At 43.8% G+C, this 17,964-nt stretch overlaps 1 protein-coding gene across 1 annotated transcript; it reads right to left on the reverse strand.

Annotated features, from left to right (window-relative positions):
- Positions 1-6,208: 6,208 nt before the first annotated feature.
- On the reverse strand, positions 6,209-16,076 carry AstA (allatostatin A). Its single transcript, XM_084600297.1, has 2 exons — positions 16,009-16,076; positions 6,209-7,226 (listed from the first exon to the last, which is right to left on the reverse strand). Exons 1-2 carry the CDS (start codon positions 16,074-16,076, stop codon positions 6,641-6,643), a joined length of 654 nt encoding a protein of 217 aa, XP_084456423.1. The 3' UTR covers positions 6,209-6,640.
- Positions 16,077-17,964: the final 1,888 nt, after the last annotated feature.

Consider the following 17,964-nt stretch of genomic DNA (forward strand, 5'->3'; position numbering starts at 1 on the left):
CTGCTCTAAAATTATTAATTAGCGAGTACTTGTACGTTTAAAAAAAACTGCACCTTTAAGGTTATGCGGGGACAGCGTTAATCACTTCAATTTGCCGACATCACTTGATGAAGCTCGTTCGTCTGCATATATTTTGCTACTAACCTAGTCACTAATCCTTAATTTGTGCCTCTGTTATCTAACACTATCATTAGCATGCAGCCCTAAGCTGCCACATTAATTTTGGCTCGCCATCTGACCTTGATCTAAAGCCCGCTTAACCAAACCGTGCAAAAGTGGCCGCATGGCCTAGCAGTCACTTCTCTGACTCGGGATGCAAGCTTACCGATTGTAACACTCATGCTACCCTTCTCTTTGTAAAGGAGCTTCCAGAGTTAGCTGTTCTTGCAAGTCGGGGAATGATGCGTGGTTTCTTGACGTCAAACAACCCGACGACCAATCAGCTTCTTGCCGTCTCATCTGCAAACTATCACCCGCCATAGACATGCACGTCATTTTCGCCGGCAACGCCAAATTATATGCAGAAACGCACCTTTATTAATGTAGCGCTAAATTGCGTCGTCTATGCTTAACCATTATCATTGTCAGGTCGACTACACCCGCTGCGAGGCAGATGTCTCTCCATTACCTCCCAAACTAACCTTGTCGTTTTCCAGCAGCGGCCAACTAGTCGAAGCCAATTCCTTAATCTAGCCTACTAGCCTAACTTTGTACCGCACACTGCTCCAGTTGCCTTTCCTTGGAATCAATCTGTTATCCTTAGCGACCAAAGGCTTCCTTGCCTTCACTTTACAGCCTCTGCATATGCCCACCTCATTTTCTTCATTTTAATCAGGTATGTTCTGAACTCGCGTTTGCTGTCTCGTCCACTATGCACGCTTCCTGTCGCTCAACGTTACACTTATCCCTTTCCTTTCCATAGCTCTCTGTGTTGTCCTTTATTTAGGTTCAACTATTTCAGTTAGCCTCTCCGTGCCTGCCCCATAGCTGAGTATACCGCTGAGTATACCGGTTAGGTACAGCTGATGTATACTTTCTTCTTGGAAGTGGTAAGGGGATACGTCTACTTAGGACTGGTTGTGAGCGAAGATATGGACCACGATGGTTAAATAACTAGAAGAATAAGAATTTAACAGAATTCAAGCTTGTGACTCTCAAGCTACTCTCGTACTATAGATGGAAACTTAGTATCTTTAAAGGAAAGATATTTTAATGACAGCAGCATAATATGCTATTTTATTGATACTTTAATGATATTGTTACGCGATGACGACGACGAAGTGTTTCCTTCTCTTGCCTCACGGAAGGGACAAAGAGATGACGAAGTGGGAGTGGTTCCGTGTTGCTGCTCGCTGCTATGCCAGTTGAGGCTGTTGCAAATATACTGTAAATACATTGAGTTTCCACGTAACATCTAATGATAGTGTTCAATGCAACATTAACCTTTACTTAATAGGAACGGTGGTGTTTCACAAGCAGTCTAATCTGGGATGCAGATATAAACCATGTCGCGTTAAAGCCCAACGCATAGTTGGCCTATCGTGCGAGGCGCCGTCATATCCTTTCGGCTCCAGTCAAAATACTCCTGTTGAAATTTTGATTAATGTCGCACCTGCATTATTACCATCCTATATAGGGGCAGGCTCACATATACTGACCTCCAAATACTTCTCCGCGTTTAAACAATATCTCTTCGAGTGCAAATATAATAAAGTCGTCCGGTTTTGCGCATCCCGCAAAAAAAAAAGAAAAAAAAACTCAATATCGCCAACAAACAATAAACATTATTTTTTCTTTTGTACATATTGTGACTATCTGAGTGCTAGAAACAAGGAATCACTGAAAACAATTGTTTGTTCTATGATATGGTGGAGCTTGTAACTGTCCTGGAAATGTTCCATCAGCAAAAAATAAAATGCGAACAGCGGAGCTCGTGGTTAAAGGTCTCTCTTATGCCATCCACCCGTGGCCGTCAGAAACAGGCGCGCCTACCGGATTAGCTATAGTGTTGCTTCTTTCTTTTCTTTGACTCTTCTTTTACTATTTTGCCACTGGAGCATAACCACTCAGATCCTGAAAACATGGCGATGATTGCAGGCTGAAGACCAGGCAGCTAAGAACGCTCGCTTCACCCGAGGGAGACTGGCGGCAGCAAAAGAGGTGTGCGTTAAGCGGTGATCTCAGAAAAGTATGAATTGGGTGCATGAGTAGCAGAGCTAGAAAATGAAATGAATAAAAACAGGAGCAAAACTGTAGCAAACATTCAATCATTCATAAACCTTTTTTCACAAGGATGAATAACAGCACCAATTTTGGACGCTGACAGGTAGACGGCGTAAGCTATAACTTTGGTCACGCGATTCTTTTATGCCGGCAGTGCCCTCCACCTCAAAATAAGTTGTTCATTGTGCTGACACCCCAAATTAACTGAGGTTTTTAGGTGCTGTTATATTCTCTCAGAACATTTGGATAAATCGCTAATAATGGCTTTTAAATTATCACATGTTCTAATCTGATTTACGAATATCTACCTATCATTTGCTTTTAAGTAGTCACGTTCAGCATATAGCTCTACTCTACCTACGTTATGAGCCTACAAAATCATGACATTTTTGTGTCATGGCATTGTAGGCTCATGTGTGTTTTTTAGGAACAACTGACACGTGGTCTAATTTCCAGCTTATATTGGAATACTTGCGCTGGCAAGTTTTGTTTTCACTTTGTCTAAGTCTTTTCAGCTGTCATGACTGTTATTGTACTGCTATTAGACTTAATTACGATAGGTTGGTTATGCTTGGTTGCTTTACTTTCACTTCGCATTTAAATTTCTTTGTTTTGTTCTCAGCATTACTTATGACACCTCTGGTATGCCTTTTCGAATAGAGCCCGTAAATCATTCAAGCTATTCAGAGCTTTTTATTCTCGTTACCTTTCTCTTTGCCTGGGGCGAAGTGAGGACTGGTTAATTATGCATCAATTCATTGACTCAATTGCTTGATTGCTTGATTGATTGATTTACCAATATAATCATTTTGTGCGAAGTACGTTAAACTACGCATGTTAAGTCACAAGAAAGTCACTATTAAAAAACAAAACACGACGTACGGCTACCGCGAATGGAGCGTATCCAGGGACAAAATTCATAACGAAAATTTAGGTACAATTAACAGCAGGAATAGATTGAATTTCTAATGCTAAGGAACTGCAGTGATATGCACGACCAACGAAAACAAGCTGTGATAGTTGTTCGCAAACCGAAGTTTGTCCCGCACTTATTGGCAAGCAATCTGCCCCTCTCGTGGGCAGTCACGCGGCGTGTTGGCGGACGAGGAACGACAAGGTACAATGGTTTTGTAACAAGTATTTCGCGATCTGATGGTGACGAATGCCATCGCTTTTCTCCGACGATGGCGACCTACAATGAGGTGTTTTGTAATCGAGATTGGTTGTTTCCTATCATTCTTCATGATAATTGCCTCAGTCCCGAAGTAGATGTTCACGTGCTTGACAAATGAAAAGGTCCTTTTGGGCCGCGTCACGATGAAGACAGAAAAATAACAACGAAGAGTAGGATGGCACAGTTCATAAAATATAAGCCCCGATTCCGTCCCCCTTCCTCCCTGTCGCTTTTTTTTTGTTGATTTGATTGCCTGATTCATTATTTCTCTGAGTAGCTTTGTTGACGGTGGTAATCTATAATTAAAGCGATTCAGCGAAATGATCAATCATTATTCCAGGCTGGCTGTCGCAACCGATCGGTATAAGCCTATAAAAGGCTCAGCTTCGGGAGTTCTTCAGCTCACCTGTCATTACCCTGGTACGAATAACGCGATGAAAGGCGATGAAAGGCGAGACAATGAATAGTGTTATAGTTTCGCATCAACACCCTACTGAAAGAGAAAAGAATAACTTACCTGAATTATTTATTTTACTGACTTGTCAATGGCACGTCTCCTATGGGCTCTGCAGATAACTCCGAAGCAATCTTGTCGCTTCAAGATAGCCGTGATACACGCAAATTCTCCATTTAGACGAAGCCAAAGCATTGGAAGTCTTGCGGAGCACATCATAATGCAATTATTTTACACGTGCTGTCTTTTTCTTTGAAATCGTTAAACCCAGTAGTCGCCCGCTACTGCTCCGCTATTTCCTTTCATCTCGTTGTCTGTTTCCTGCCCTTTTATTTCCTCTAGCTGCTGCTCATATGCTTCGGTGTTCAATAGCAGGTGCAGAGCCCGTCACAAATATTTTCCTTCCTTTTTTTTTCTTCTTGTTTTTGCAAGCAGTCACTTGGAAACACATTTGTGGAAATTCTGTTCAACGTATTGCTTCAACACTGTGTGTTGACCTCTCGCCAAGAGATGAAGCTTTAATCGGGTATAGCTGTGAATTTACTGCCGAGTTTTACAAATTATTGCTGCAAGGCTAACGGTCAATTACGGCGACAATGCAACAAAATATGCTGCCATAATAGTGACGTGCCACAGAGATACTGAAGTGGGCAGCACGCATATTTAATGCCCTAATCTTGAGTATAAACGTGGTAGGTTCGTTTCGCTTATCTCACGAAATTTGTCGTGAAATTCACACTGCACCACAACTACGGAAGTAAAATTTGCAAACAAGACAGCATAAAAAGGAAGCAAAGCAAGTAAAGAGTGAGAAATATTTTCTGTGCTTAAAAGGTAATTTCTGTATCATATGTTTAATTCTTATGGTCGCTACTAGACTTAGAAAGAAATGACATCAATGCAAAGCCACCAGTTTATTTTGACTGGCCGTGAACATTTATTTACAGTCAAACAAAAGAGCCGCATACAGGATCTTGACAGATTGACGATCCGTTAAAACGCCTACAACTTGATCGCTGAACAAGCGTGACAAATAGAACGCCAGGCGATAAGCACCGAAATGCAACACTTTCAACAATAAACAGGGAGTAAACTTTCCATGCACACAGCGAAATTTCATTTTTATTTTGTTTCTGATGGGCGCGATTCATCGAACCAATATCTATTAAATTTCTGTCAGTTGGGCTTACTCTGACATTTAGTTGTTTTCAGGGAAAAAGTGCGAACGTACTGGAGCTTGTGTTCTTAATTTCTTATTAAGTGTACTGCTAGGTGCCACGGTCATTGCAAGGAGACTGACCCACCAATCAATATTTACAGTAATGCACACATGTCTTTTTTTCTATCTCAGCCACATATTCTCACTAATAGCATTTTCTATGACGGTATCTCGGAACCGTTCGTAAAACTATCATCCCGCAATGCTCTCATGTCTGGCCCTTCGCACACAGAGCATTTCCCTATTTGCATTGTGTAGTCAAGGTTCTTCTCCTGCCACTTAGAGCAAGTAAGATTGCTTTAGAAAATGCTATTGTGAGACATGATGCTAACATCCCCCTTATAATCGATGTCTACGATTGCGATCTCATAATCGATGTCTACTATTGCGATCTCATCGCCAGAAAGCAAATATTGCTTATATCTATCTGAACTTCTTCTTAATGAGATGAGTTTCGTTTAGTCCCTGCTTGAGACGTATTTTATAGACGTCAATATTTATAATCGAAAATAAACAGGCAGCTTGTGTACCAATGCCTTTTGTGTGAAACACAGTCGTCCTAGATATGAAAAAAAGAAATGCATAAATGTAGGAGCACTAATGCAAGAGGAAAATTGAAAATAAGTACTCTTTCAGAGCTGCTCTCATCGAAGGCATGTGCAGTAAGTACCTATGCAGCACATGCGCTGTACGAAACATAAATTGTATAACTCGAAATTATCACATACCAAGACTACGAAAATATGCACCTGTGTATTCCTTGATTGCAGGTGCTCCTACTTTACGAGTGAGAACGATGTAGCGACATTCTGAGCATCTTCCCTGCTGGTGAACTTGAAATCTCCCCTTGAAATCTCCGTTGCGTTTCGTTGCCCTCAGTATTCGCGGTGTATTGATTCGCCCGTACTTTATTGTCGTGCCCAACGCTCCATGGGCACCCTGCATACACATCGACACGTGGCAACGCGGAACACGCGATTGTATCATATACGAGCACACTGGTGTGGACCGCGTTCTCCAGCATTCGGAATAAAAGGATCTTGCAGTAGGACAGAGCAAACTGCGAAATGAGAGATGCAACATTTCTTACTAGCTGGAACTCAGAGCAAGAACAAGAAGAGGGGAGACGTCTGCACAGGTTCACAGGCCCAACGAGGCTTGCTGACGGTGGTCCGAGTTCAAGGTATGCCTCTCGAGTTTCCTTCGTTAGTTAATACTTCCTATTAACATAAATTTTTTTTATTATCTTTCGCAACACCACCTCCGGGCAACAGAGTTAAGCTTACCAGGCTTAGGCAGGCCTAACGAGGCCCGCCGACCGACGCACGAGTCGCGAAGGAGAGGAGCCCTTGGAGAGGTGGAGGAGTGAGACAGGATGTAGAGCGAGGAAAGGGTGATAGGAGGGAATACAACGAGCGAGGTGGCGCATGTTTCGCCTTTTTTTTTTCTCTTGTTTTCCTTCCTGTAGTTCTCGTGGTCGGCAGGTAGTAGGTCAGGGCGCGGCTTTTGGGGACAGAATTTAGGGAAGTTGTTTCCTTGAGGGCGTGAGGAACCCCACTGCGTACGCGTATTACTTGAAGCTCCTCTTCCAGCGCTCGCCCGCGTCGACATCGCCGCCGTAGATGCCGCGCTTGCCCAGGCCAAAGTTGTACCTGCGCTTCATGAAGTCTTCCAGCTTGGACTTCTTGTCCCGCTTGCCGAGTCCGAAGCTAAAGCGGTGCCGCTCTCGCTTCTCCTGGTCGAAAGGCGCGTACTCGCGCTCGTGTCCGCCCCTGCGCTTGCCCAGGCCGAAGCCGTAGCGAAGGGGTTCGCGGGGGCCACGCTTCTCCAGGTACCCCCTGGATGCCTCGGCCACCGCGGCGTCATCGTCCTCGTCTTCGTCGATGTCCGGCTCAACCGGCGACTCGTCGGCCATCATGAGCAAAGGGGACCGCTTGCCCAGGCCGAAACCGTACAGCGGAGCGGGGGCGGCGCGCTTGTCATTCGTGTGGTGTTGCAGAGGAAGAACGCCGCCACCGCCAGCGCCACTGCCGGCGCCCATAGCTGCCTCGTCAGCGCTGCACCTTTCGCCGGCGCCGAGCACCAGCAAGAGCCACAGGGCCAGGCTTGCCGCCAGGGCGGGCCTCACTGGCTGCGACGTGCTGCTGGAGAGCCTCCTGCGAGACACGGGAGAACGCACTTGTCATGTGCCTGGCTTAAATGGCAAATAAAATCTTACGGCTTCGTGCAGAAATTTGCTCCCTGTACAGGGAAGAATAGCCTGCAGCGCTAGCATAAGAGCAAGCAAAGAGCAAGAAGAGCTGCATAAACAATGTGCTGCTGCAAGTTTCGTTGGACATAAATGAAGCGCTAGACAAGAGAACTGTCTTCTAGTTTGACTATAGGCAAGGAATATTATTTAGGCGAGAGTGGGGAAGTCTTCAGCAAGGCTTAATTTTTATGGCACTTGCACCGAAGTCGAAGTTCAGCAAATGAATATATTACCATAGTTTTTGAAAACAAAATTACTGCAAGGCGCATACTCATTAACGCGACCTAGTTGACTCCCATGCAGTGAATGACACGAAGAACCGGTGACTTCGGCGTGTATAGAACATCTAGATAGTTCGAAACGTTTTGACGTCATATATGGAGCAGCAGATTAAAAAAAAACAAATAAAACATTGCATGAACTGTGATTGCACGGTCACAACATGACTCAAACGTCACTAGAAGATGTAAATGCACAAAAGAAATGAAATCCGCTTGGAAGGTATTTTTATGGTGGCACGCATATCGTGCCCGCGAACCTCGGATCGCCAAAGAGACTATTGCGAGATCACGAATGCTTTACTTTTTTCACTCATTGTACTGATTACAAGCGTTCTTTTACTGCAATAGCAATATATGTACACCATTCATAAATTACTGAACTGATTACTGAGCTGCTCCAGCTTGGAAGAAAAGACAAGATAACTAAAAGAGCGGGGAAGATGGACCCGTATAAGAACGGATACAAGCCCAGTGGAAAGTAATTTTCTTCATAAATGTCCTTCACCATGAGCACAATCCGGCTAAAAAGGTTTCCCGGTAGAACAACAGGTTCACGTTCGTGGCAAAACATGCGCGGTTCCCGCACGTTGTGGATTCGGAGCGTGAGAATCTATTAGCGGCGCTAACCACGTGAGCAATCGCAGGGAGGGGAATACTGAAAACAATTAGAACAGCATTACAAATTAAGCCAAAATCGTGTCTTTGTAGTCAATGAAGGAGTTCCCGTCGAAAGAAGTTCCACAATGTTCTTTGTTTTTGTATTTATAACAGAATTTCTGTTCGGTTTTCGACCGCGAAGTTGTTGTGGAAACAGAAATGTTTGCTGTAAAATCGGAATTTTTTGTAGTTACCACAGAAATCTGCTGCGGAACTACAGGCTAGAAATAATTACTATTGAGAAAACTGCACAACTATAAATATTACTGCACAGCAACAGAAAATTTTTACGTTATAAAACAGAAGTACAGAGCATTTTGTCTTATAAATGCGACCGCGTTAAAAGCATCGTTCTCTGGAAAATACAGCGTCAGTATTGTGGTGGTTGGAAGCGAAAAATCCCGGACCAGGCTCTGGGGAGGGGTAGCTTATTAGTGAATAATTGATTAATTTACTGATTATCGGGAATTAACTTATGGATCATAGGATAATGCAACATCATGCAACCACGTTGCATGACCAATTTAGAAGTAGCTGCCAATTCAGGCTACTCAAATCGGATCGAATAGGGAGGAGAGTGAAACTCTTCAGGACCCTTGAATTCCGGGCCACACACGCTACACCTAAAGCTTAGGTCATACAGGAACACTTGTACACCAGTGAGCAAAAGTGGTATACTCCACGCGAACCGCAATGATTTCATTTTTTCTGTATAAAAAGATGTGCCAGATAAAATTGCTTGGACAAGATGGCAAGTATATCAAGGAGGGTACCTTATGCATATCTAAGCAATAACGTTTTCTCTGTAGGAAATACCTTGCGGGCAGTTTTCACGCAGCGCGTGGAGTATACCACTTTTGCTCACGGCTCTAGGTCTTGGATAATAAAAGGCTCATATCCAGTATTTGTCGAGTATATCCAGTATATATCCAGTATATGCAGTGTGTATCCAGTATATCCGGTATATACCCAGTATCAGGTGGCGTTGCCATATTATCCGAAGTGTTCGTGAGATATTAAAGGCACAAATTAAGGCGTTAGTTGACGCAAAGAGAGAGGCGAAGTCCAATAATACGAACGACTATATGCATATGGAGCGGTGGAAGGGAGCATTTTATGCTGTAGCATCAGCATCACGCTCTTAAAGCGGGAGCATGAAACAACGCTCTGCGAAGCCAACAGCGTGCGTTATAAGGACATTAATATCTGCCAGAAAGGACTTTAGTGCCCTCTAGGTATTCTCAGTCTCACTCTTCGTCTCCCATATGAGCAAAGCATCTAGATACCTGCTGTTATAAAGTTAGTGGAGTTTAAGTGCCTCTGTGGAGACCTAACACCCCTCAAATTAATGTTAAAAATGCACACCAGTGATAACAATTAACCGGCGACATTGATATATGTCTGGAGAGTATAATGCATTACGCTGTGCGAAATGACCATAGACAAGGTGGAAAGGACGGCACATAATGATAACAACAGTGCCTGTAATAGAACTAGGAATAACTTCAACCCAGGTACTGTAAAAACAAATCTAAAGCTGGTCGACGAAGACATAGTTACAGTAAGCTTTCGAATGAAACACGAGGCCAGATAAATCGGAATGACTGCCGTATGACGATGACGAAAACGTGTTATTGAAAAAGAGGAAGAGAGGGGACTGTCGAGACTTTAGCGCTAAATGTTTCCAATTCCATAATCAAGCTCTAAAAAGTTGCTGCTAGGATTGGAAATTTTATTACTTCTCAGTGACGCGCAGGTAACCGACAAAACAAGGCCTGGGGATGACTTGCAGCTAAACGTGCCTGCATTTTGTTTGCAAGAAGTTGGAGAACTGTACAACGCATACGAATAACATATTGTGCCCACTTATAGTAAATATGTGTATTAGAAATCTTCTCAAAAACGGCTCTAGTCGTTATGATCAGCACCATAAATAAGGTTTCGAATAACTGTTACTGCTTTTATGTGACAAAAAAAAAAATAGAAGAGAGCAGAGCGCTGCTCAGAGATCAGTGCAATTTAAACGATTAAATAAAACAACGAAAAGCTTTTTCGAAAAGATTCAAGGCGTGATTGCGCTACTCTAAAGACTTCGGCGCATGAGAGACCACGAATGGAACTTGCGGGCGGCTATGCCTAATAGGGCTTCAGCTTCCTTATCACATTTCTTCGCTTAAGCGATCATTCGCGCGGCAAGCAGAGGCCGGTGTTCGCGTTCTCTTTCACTCCTGATCGAAAAGGAGCTCTGACGCCAGGGGACGCCTCCTTATGAATAAGCGGCACGATAAGTATAGGTTCGCGTGCAATGTGCGAAACTCTGTACCATTCATTGTACGGAATGGTGAAAGTCCGTAAGAGTGCATGCGCTTTAATTTCTAGAGCTCCCACGAGGAGTGCTTAGCCGCCTTTGCGCCGGTTATTGTAATTTCAAGTGATGCTCCGACACTTAGAAGACTTTACAATGACCTCAACCTTACGTTGACTCGCATAAAAAAAACTAAAACAAAGGAATATGTGGAGAAAACCGTCCCACCAATATGCTAGTCAGAAAATTTTGCTTTTTTGGATGTCTCTGGTACTTATTTCCTTTCCTGGAGTAGAAAAAGCGCTGCTTATATAAGACGCAAGGTGAATTTTTCGTGAAGGTTCATTCACCGATACGCATTGCACCCGTTCATCAGCTCAGGTTTTGGACTAAATTATAATGCTGATGCTGACCATTTGCGAGTCCGTCTAATCCCTCTTCATACGCATTTGGTAACCTCTTCTCCACGCTCCCTGCGCAGTCCAGTCCGAGGTCATCATTATTATTTTTCTGAGGGACGCCCCTGCAACTTTCAAGGGTTGAATTCAAAGTGTCTAAGAAAAGGATATAAAGGCACTCGATGGATGTACAGCCTCTAATATACTCTCGTGAGAGATGTCATTATTTTCAGCTATTCTGAAATATATGTGAATTCTTATTCACATGATTAGTCCATGTTATTAGGCAAGATATTAAGATCAAAGTGAACAATATTCACTTTGGAATATTCGAACCCTTTTATATGATGCATACAACGATGGCGGAGAGTCTAAGAGTAACCACTAAAGCCCGCTGTGTGAAATTACGGTACCACGATGACACATACGTCGGTTTCGAAACATAAATGTGCTACAGAAACATAATGGTAGTGAAACCACAGTGTCCTAATATTTATGCAGGGACTACAATTTATGCATTCGATATTCGAAAAACCTTTTCGCTTCCCAATTGTTAAATTAAAATGCAGCATTACATCACTGGACAAAACAAATCATAATAACAATTTTATTCCAATTTTATTGGTGTTGATATTAAATATTCAATGCTATGATTTGAAAGATAATTTAGTGGCACCTTGCACACAACGAAGCATCTCACGCATAATCGGCCTTTGGAAAATAAAAGCCCTCCCCTCAAGTCCACCGCCTCAGCTTTCAGTTGTTTTACCTTATTAGGAGAGAAAAGAAACTTCAATCCCCTGACGCTTCCTAAGGCCTCGCAGTGCATGCCAGTAGAATACATCTTCTACTATGCAGCTCCGCACCTCTACTGGTGTAGAGGTGCGGAGCTCAGCACTTCCTTTGACGCTACCTGCGTTATCGCCAGTCATAGCTGAAATGAAGAACCACAATGCCTTTACATCCATACGCCAGGTATGGCCTCTCTGATACTGTTAAATCTACGTCACACTGTTTCCACTAGGCGACTAGTGAGTTTGTTGAGGATCACAGCCGTGAGGCTCACGTTCATTGCCACTTGTACGTTTCGTGAGAGTAATATAGTTCTAGTATTATTTCTTACAGCCCTCTGTATTCCATGGTATATTGCGTAATCGCCTGGTAAAAAGATGATCAGAGCTCCGAAATCATGCATCAAATTTGCTTCGAGAAGTACACGAACAGTACAATTTGGACCATTCTGAAACTCCTCAAAAACTCCAATTCACACACACATAATTGACTCGACATTTATAAGCACTTCACAGGAAACTCTCACTGGGCTCTATTTAATTTTTTGGTGGCCAAGACAACGTAATAATGTTGAGATAAATCCCTAGACACTGCGAGCTCAACAGAAATAAGTACCGATGCGGAAGCAGAGGCTCTCGGGAATGGCCTGCGCACAGTTTATCCTATTCTTACACCGGATGCCATTTTTCTTCTTTGTGGTCAGTGCGACGGCGAAATACTGGCACTAGGCAGACGCTCTACACAACCGCCTTGATCTATAAATGATATTTTCTATTCTCCACATTATTTAGGACTTTCATGCAAACTTGTGACCCGGACTACCTTTAAACATTATCATTCAACGAAATAATTATATATATTTGGACAGGCGGGCTGCCCGCAGTGTTAAACTTGCGGATATGTCAAGGCTTTGGAACATTGGTGTGCCTCAGCATGTGGGCGCGAAGGGCTAATGCTAAGCGCTTAGTTGAAGCGCTTCAACAGAAAGCCTAACTCAGAAGAATTGCTGCTATAGGCAACTGGTCGGAGAGTTGTACAGCCCGGCAGGTAGCGTTGGCATTTTCCCACATTTTGAGAGACACGATCCTCAGCTCACTTTTGCTATGTGATGGGATACTTGTATATATTTTTACCTCTTCCCACTTCATTGTCATCCATTACGACCATTCTTCTTCTCTTCCCTTTCACCAGGGCAGAGTACCTGGCCAGATATTCGATTATCTTCTAGGTCGGTCTCTCCTTTTTTTTTCCAGTCGATAAATCGACCTATATTCCTATAAACTCGAAAGGTGGTGACTTTTGTAATGTGGCCACTTTATTTATATTCAAAAACGATATTTCACATAAATGAATGCGACGATCACCAAATCTGCGCAACTAGCACCAGTTATGGCAACTTTACGCCTGGCGAGAACATTTATTGGCCGTTGCCTAGCAGCGTCGTAGTTCGCTTCGGGACCTAGAGAATCTTTCAACCTATGCAATTCTCCAGTTGCAACTGTGTCTTTAATTATACTTGTAAAAATGTAAATAATCGATGTTTGTTCAAAATGAGTTAAGAGTAATTTGTAAAAATAAACAGGGTGCATAAAGTGAGCGCAGAAAATATTATTGAGCTATGCTTTCACGGAATTAGGCAGCATATGTCCAAACTGAACTTCAGGTCAGGTGAGACAGCCTGCATAGGCCATGCAACGATGACTCAGTGGTTATGATGCTCGACTTCGAGTCCAAGCACGCGAGTTCGATCCCTGCGGCGGTGACTGCTTATTGACAGAGGTGGAAAGGAAGTCGGTATTGTACCCAGTAATACAAGTGCACGATGAAAGAAGACCAATTGGTCGAAAATTACAAAACCCGCATCTGACTACAGCGTAGTTCATAGCAGTTGTTTTGGGGCGTAAAATTCTATCCTGCATTGTAACTGCATGGCCAGCATGAACATTGCTGTGCAAGCAACTCTGATCTTTGTTTCAAAAGCAAATTTTCGCGCGCCTCTAGCCATCCGGAGGAAACTGGTGCACAGCACTAGAAAAAAGAGCCAATTCTCTTTCAGCATTAGTTGCGCAAGAAAACGAAAAGAAGAGGACAATGTTTTCAAGTCACAGCGACGATTCTTAGGGCAGCGTGAAAGCGTCACACGGTGCTCGGCCGAAAACATTTCAGTCACTACACTCTAATAATTCTAAATACGCCTAAACTGTAAGAAAATATTGTCCCTAGGAAAGGAACGGCGCTGTAGCAATACCTCAACCTTGACTGAAGGGAGGGTGTAAAAGGACAAATGAAGAGGCCCTGCAGTAATGACTTGAGAACCATTTGCCTACCTGTGGCTCAGATCACAAGCAGCACAAACAATGGGCTCAAAACTGAAAGTGAAAATGGTTGGCAATGTCTGACCATGTGTATGACCAGTGCATTGCCAACAGGTTCCCAATTTTGCTGAAGGCTAGGCGCGGAAAGACAGGACAACAGAAACACTGAAAACAAGACAGGACACAGTGAACCTTCAGTGCTTCTGTTGTCCCGTCTTTCGGCCCTTATCCTCCAGCAAAATCCATGCACCAACTAGCCTGCAAGAATGTTCAGGCTCCCAATATTGGACCTAGCGCTTCCTAGGATGGTGCTTCCTAGGACATTTCTCATCACAGTTAAAACTTTTTCAATTCAACTTTTATTGAAATGCAAGCCCCGTGGGTGAAATTTAATGCCGCATCCTTGCGATTAATATGCATGCGTTTCCAGAGTAGAGTATTTTCTTTGAAATTGTTAGGTCACACGAAGTTAGCCCCCAATACAAGGAGAGGTCATGGTGAGCCTGATGCAATGAGCCTAATAAGCGAAGAGACGCAGCAATACCAGAGCAAAGACGGGCAAAGAACTCTCGCAAACAGGCGCAGTAATTCGCTTATGAAGAATACGCGATATTCCCAAGATCCCAAATAACAGTATTGAAGAGAGTGCAAGTGCCATAGCAACATGAACTTCGGCATGCCACACGGATCACAGGGCCTACCTTGCTATCTTCAAAAACAGCAGACAATAATTAGGACGACGTTTAAGCTTCCTTAAGAGCAGACGCGATAACGCATTTACGTCGCCCTTTCATTCCGCGAGTACTTATACGTTTCTTGTTTAAGTTTTTTTTTTTGTCCAAAAGCAGGCGCAGTATCTGTATCACTTCTCGTTGGACACCTATACTTACAATAAACTATATAACTTTCGAGGTACAGGGTCGTCCATTCTTTCAATGAACACGAGAGTACCTTGCCGCTCTCTGCAAGGCACTGTTGCGCCTAATCCGGGTAGGGAATGAAGCTAAATCCCAGCCATGCGAAGCACCACCTCCGTGTCCCTCAATGCCGGCTGAACCTTGCTTCAATATGCTGCTGTATTAGACGCAACGGCGCTCCGGAGAGAGTAACTCAAAAATCATTTGTGTATTTTTCTCGCGAAAAAAACTGCCACACGTCAGCCAAGGCCAAGTTTGACCAGCGTTTGACCTTGGCCGCATGTGCGGCGTGCGGAGTCGGCTGCGCTCGCTTCTTCTTTCACGCCCGCTTCTTCTCCTCAAAAGTGACAAACTTGCTATAAAAAGCGGCAGCTACGCACACTGGCCCGGTTCCACCGCTGTGATACCACGTCACTAGGAGAGGGTATAATCAGTTGCTTGGCTCAAAACCTGAATATGAGGCAACTATAACATTAGCTATTGCTCACATTAACGCTGGCCTGATATTCAGCGACTCAAAAACAGCCATCCGAAATTTGGCAAGGGTTAGAATGAATATCCGGTACAGCGGCACAACTGTTTAATCAGGACAAGGCTTGGGAGCTTAGGAAGGTGAAAATTGTATGGGTACGGGTACACTCTGGGAAAGCTGGGAACCAAGCGGCTCACATGAACGCTCGAGGTATCGTCAGCCGAGCAAGTGAGCTGGCGGTTCCGGGGAAGTCCACGAGAGATGGGCGGGTATCCTTTCACGATATCACAAATCACTATAAACTCGAGTGGCGGATTTATCCGCCCCCGGAAAAGCGATCTGTCAAGGCACAAGAATGCGCCTGGCCAAGATTGCAGACCCGCTCTTTCCTCAGTTCCTATAAATTGAGTACAATATACATGGAAGAGATTAAGTCAGTGTGCAGATGGTGCCAGGAGCCGGCAACATATGACCATGTCCCATGAGATTGCAGCATAGCGCCGCCGCCGGCAGATATTATGCTGGATCCTTCTTTCGAGCAGTGGGAGACCGTGTATCCCAGACCCGGTCGTCCAGACCAGGGCCATGGAGTGGGCCAACCAGGTCGCCGTCATCCATGGATTGATGGCCATCTAGCACGGAACAGTCCGCACGTGCACTGACGAAATGAAGTTTTATATCCATACATTCGCTTCGTATTCGCCTTCTCTGTCGCTATAGTACTGCGCGGCTAGGAGAGGGTTTAATAACGATTACTTCGCAGGTGGCTTCTCCTCCAGTTTCGCCTTGGATGAGGCGCGCGCAAGACGGTGCGAGCCAACTCTTCGGTGGCGCCGTCAGGCAGCATCTGATCATCCAGTACAGTATTTCGCTTTGTTTATCTAGCCTAAGCCTCACCCATTTTTTTATCGGTACGTTTCTATCAAACTTGGTTGCGATGGTAACAGCGACGCTTTTTTTACTCAACAAGCTGTAGACTCTATGGCGTGAAAAATAAATGCATTGAACATTTGTAAAAGGCAATTTCTTTTATAGATGCTCTATACAAATAAGCATCACTGTAGCTTTTCAAATAATCCTCTGCAAATTACCTCTGGTGAGCAAATCTCTCAAGATCATGCCTTTATATAATGTGTTAAATATAGCTACTGTTATCGTTTGCAGCATAAATAAGGGGATCGGACTGCATATTTGTTCTTATTTTTTTTTTCACAGCCGCATTATACCAGGAAAAGCGTCACTGCATATGCCTGTTGGCGTTTTTTTTTTATTTCCCTTCTGACCGAGAATGAAGGTGACTAATCATAATAAAAATTTATAGCCGATCCTCAGCAAATCAATAAAATATTTCGGTGACAAGCAGAGTTTGTATCGAGCCGTCAGTACAAAGACGATGCGCTTCTCCCAAGCGCCTCACTGAGTTTTCTTTTCCCTGGAAGCATTGCTCGTATTATTCGCTGTTGCTCCAGCTTCCACCATCTCTTTCTCTATTGAAGGTCTTTCGCAGTATATTGGCGCCTCCGTATAAAGCGTCCATTCCAATCTTGTTGTGGCGGCTAGGGAGGCGACCCCATGTGTCTTCCCAGGCGAGAGCGTTGAAAACTTTTACGCCTTTCGGCGCTGTAGCAATGTGTTCAATAACCGCACAAGATAGAGTTCGCCGCTTGCACGAGGCGCGTTTGTTGGCGCATTGGTAGAGGAAAAACACGTTTCCCTTTGCAGGGCGGAAACCGAGAATGAATATAGAAACCCTCCAGAACTCGCAAGACGACGGCAGTTGGCGACGGCGGGAGTTTCGTTCGTCGGTACGCCAATAATCGTGGCACCGTAGGGTGAAATTGCCTCCTGGATATACGCTTGACAAATTTTCATTCGCGGTAGTGTGTTTTTTTGCGTGTTTATACATCGACATTTATGTTCATTTGCTTTTACGCTCATGCGAATAAAAGTTTAAACTTTAGATTCAGTACCGATCCAAATAAGGAATGTGAATGTGGCATTTGTTGTTGAAAGGCGCACGTATTTACCGAGATGAATTTCTACGAGGAAGGTGATTCATTTTTGCAGCCATTTGCGCAAGGGTTATTTTGATCGCGAAAACACCAGGCGCTGTTTTGTAGATCCCAGTTTTTATTCTTTCTGAAGCGGGAGTATTCGGTATCGCATACAAATTGTCGCAGCTAAATGAAGCCAAGGGTTTGAGAACATGGTGAGCCCGCCCACGGAAACCAATTAATAGCAGTTCAGGGTCGCCTGGTCTATTGTAAAGCATTTTGTGTTCACGGAAGTTTATTACTTAGTAAAAACGTTTTATTAAAACTTTAAGTGATAATTTTTGTTAAGTATTTACCTTTTTATTTATTGCCCTAAAAACAAAAGGTCATTGAAAAATATAGATATTCTCGAAAAACCGCACGCTACGTTGTTTCCATCAAGCTAATCTTTACGCAGAACGTTTTTACATCAAACGGATGGAAAGTCGGGCTAGCTGGAGGGATGTTCATGA

Source organism: Amblyomma maculatum, chromosome 4 (genome assembly GCF_055883805.1).
Source record: "Amblyomma maculatum isolate TAMU_Amacu chromosome 4, ASM5588380v1, whole genome shotgun sequence".
In the NCBI taxonomy this organism is placed as follows: domain Eukaryota; kingdom Metazoa; phylum Arthropoda; class Arachnida; order Ixodida; family Ixodidae; genus Amblyomma; species Amblyomma maculatum.

What these genes read in the sequence shown, in the direction of transcription:
- AstA (XM_084600297.1), bottom strand. Translation starts at nt 16,076, where the DNA reads ATGGATGACGGCGACCTGGTTGGCCCACTCCATGGCCCTGGTCTGGAC. An exon ending in GACCGGGTCTGGGATACACG is followed by an intron (nt 7,227 to 16,008) that starts GTCTCCCACTGC and finishes CGTGTCTCGCAG; the next exon opens with GAGGCTCTCCAGCAGCACGT.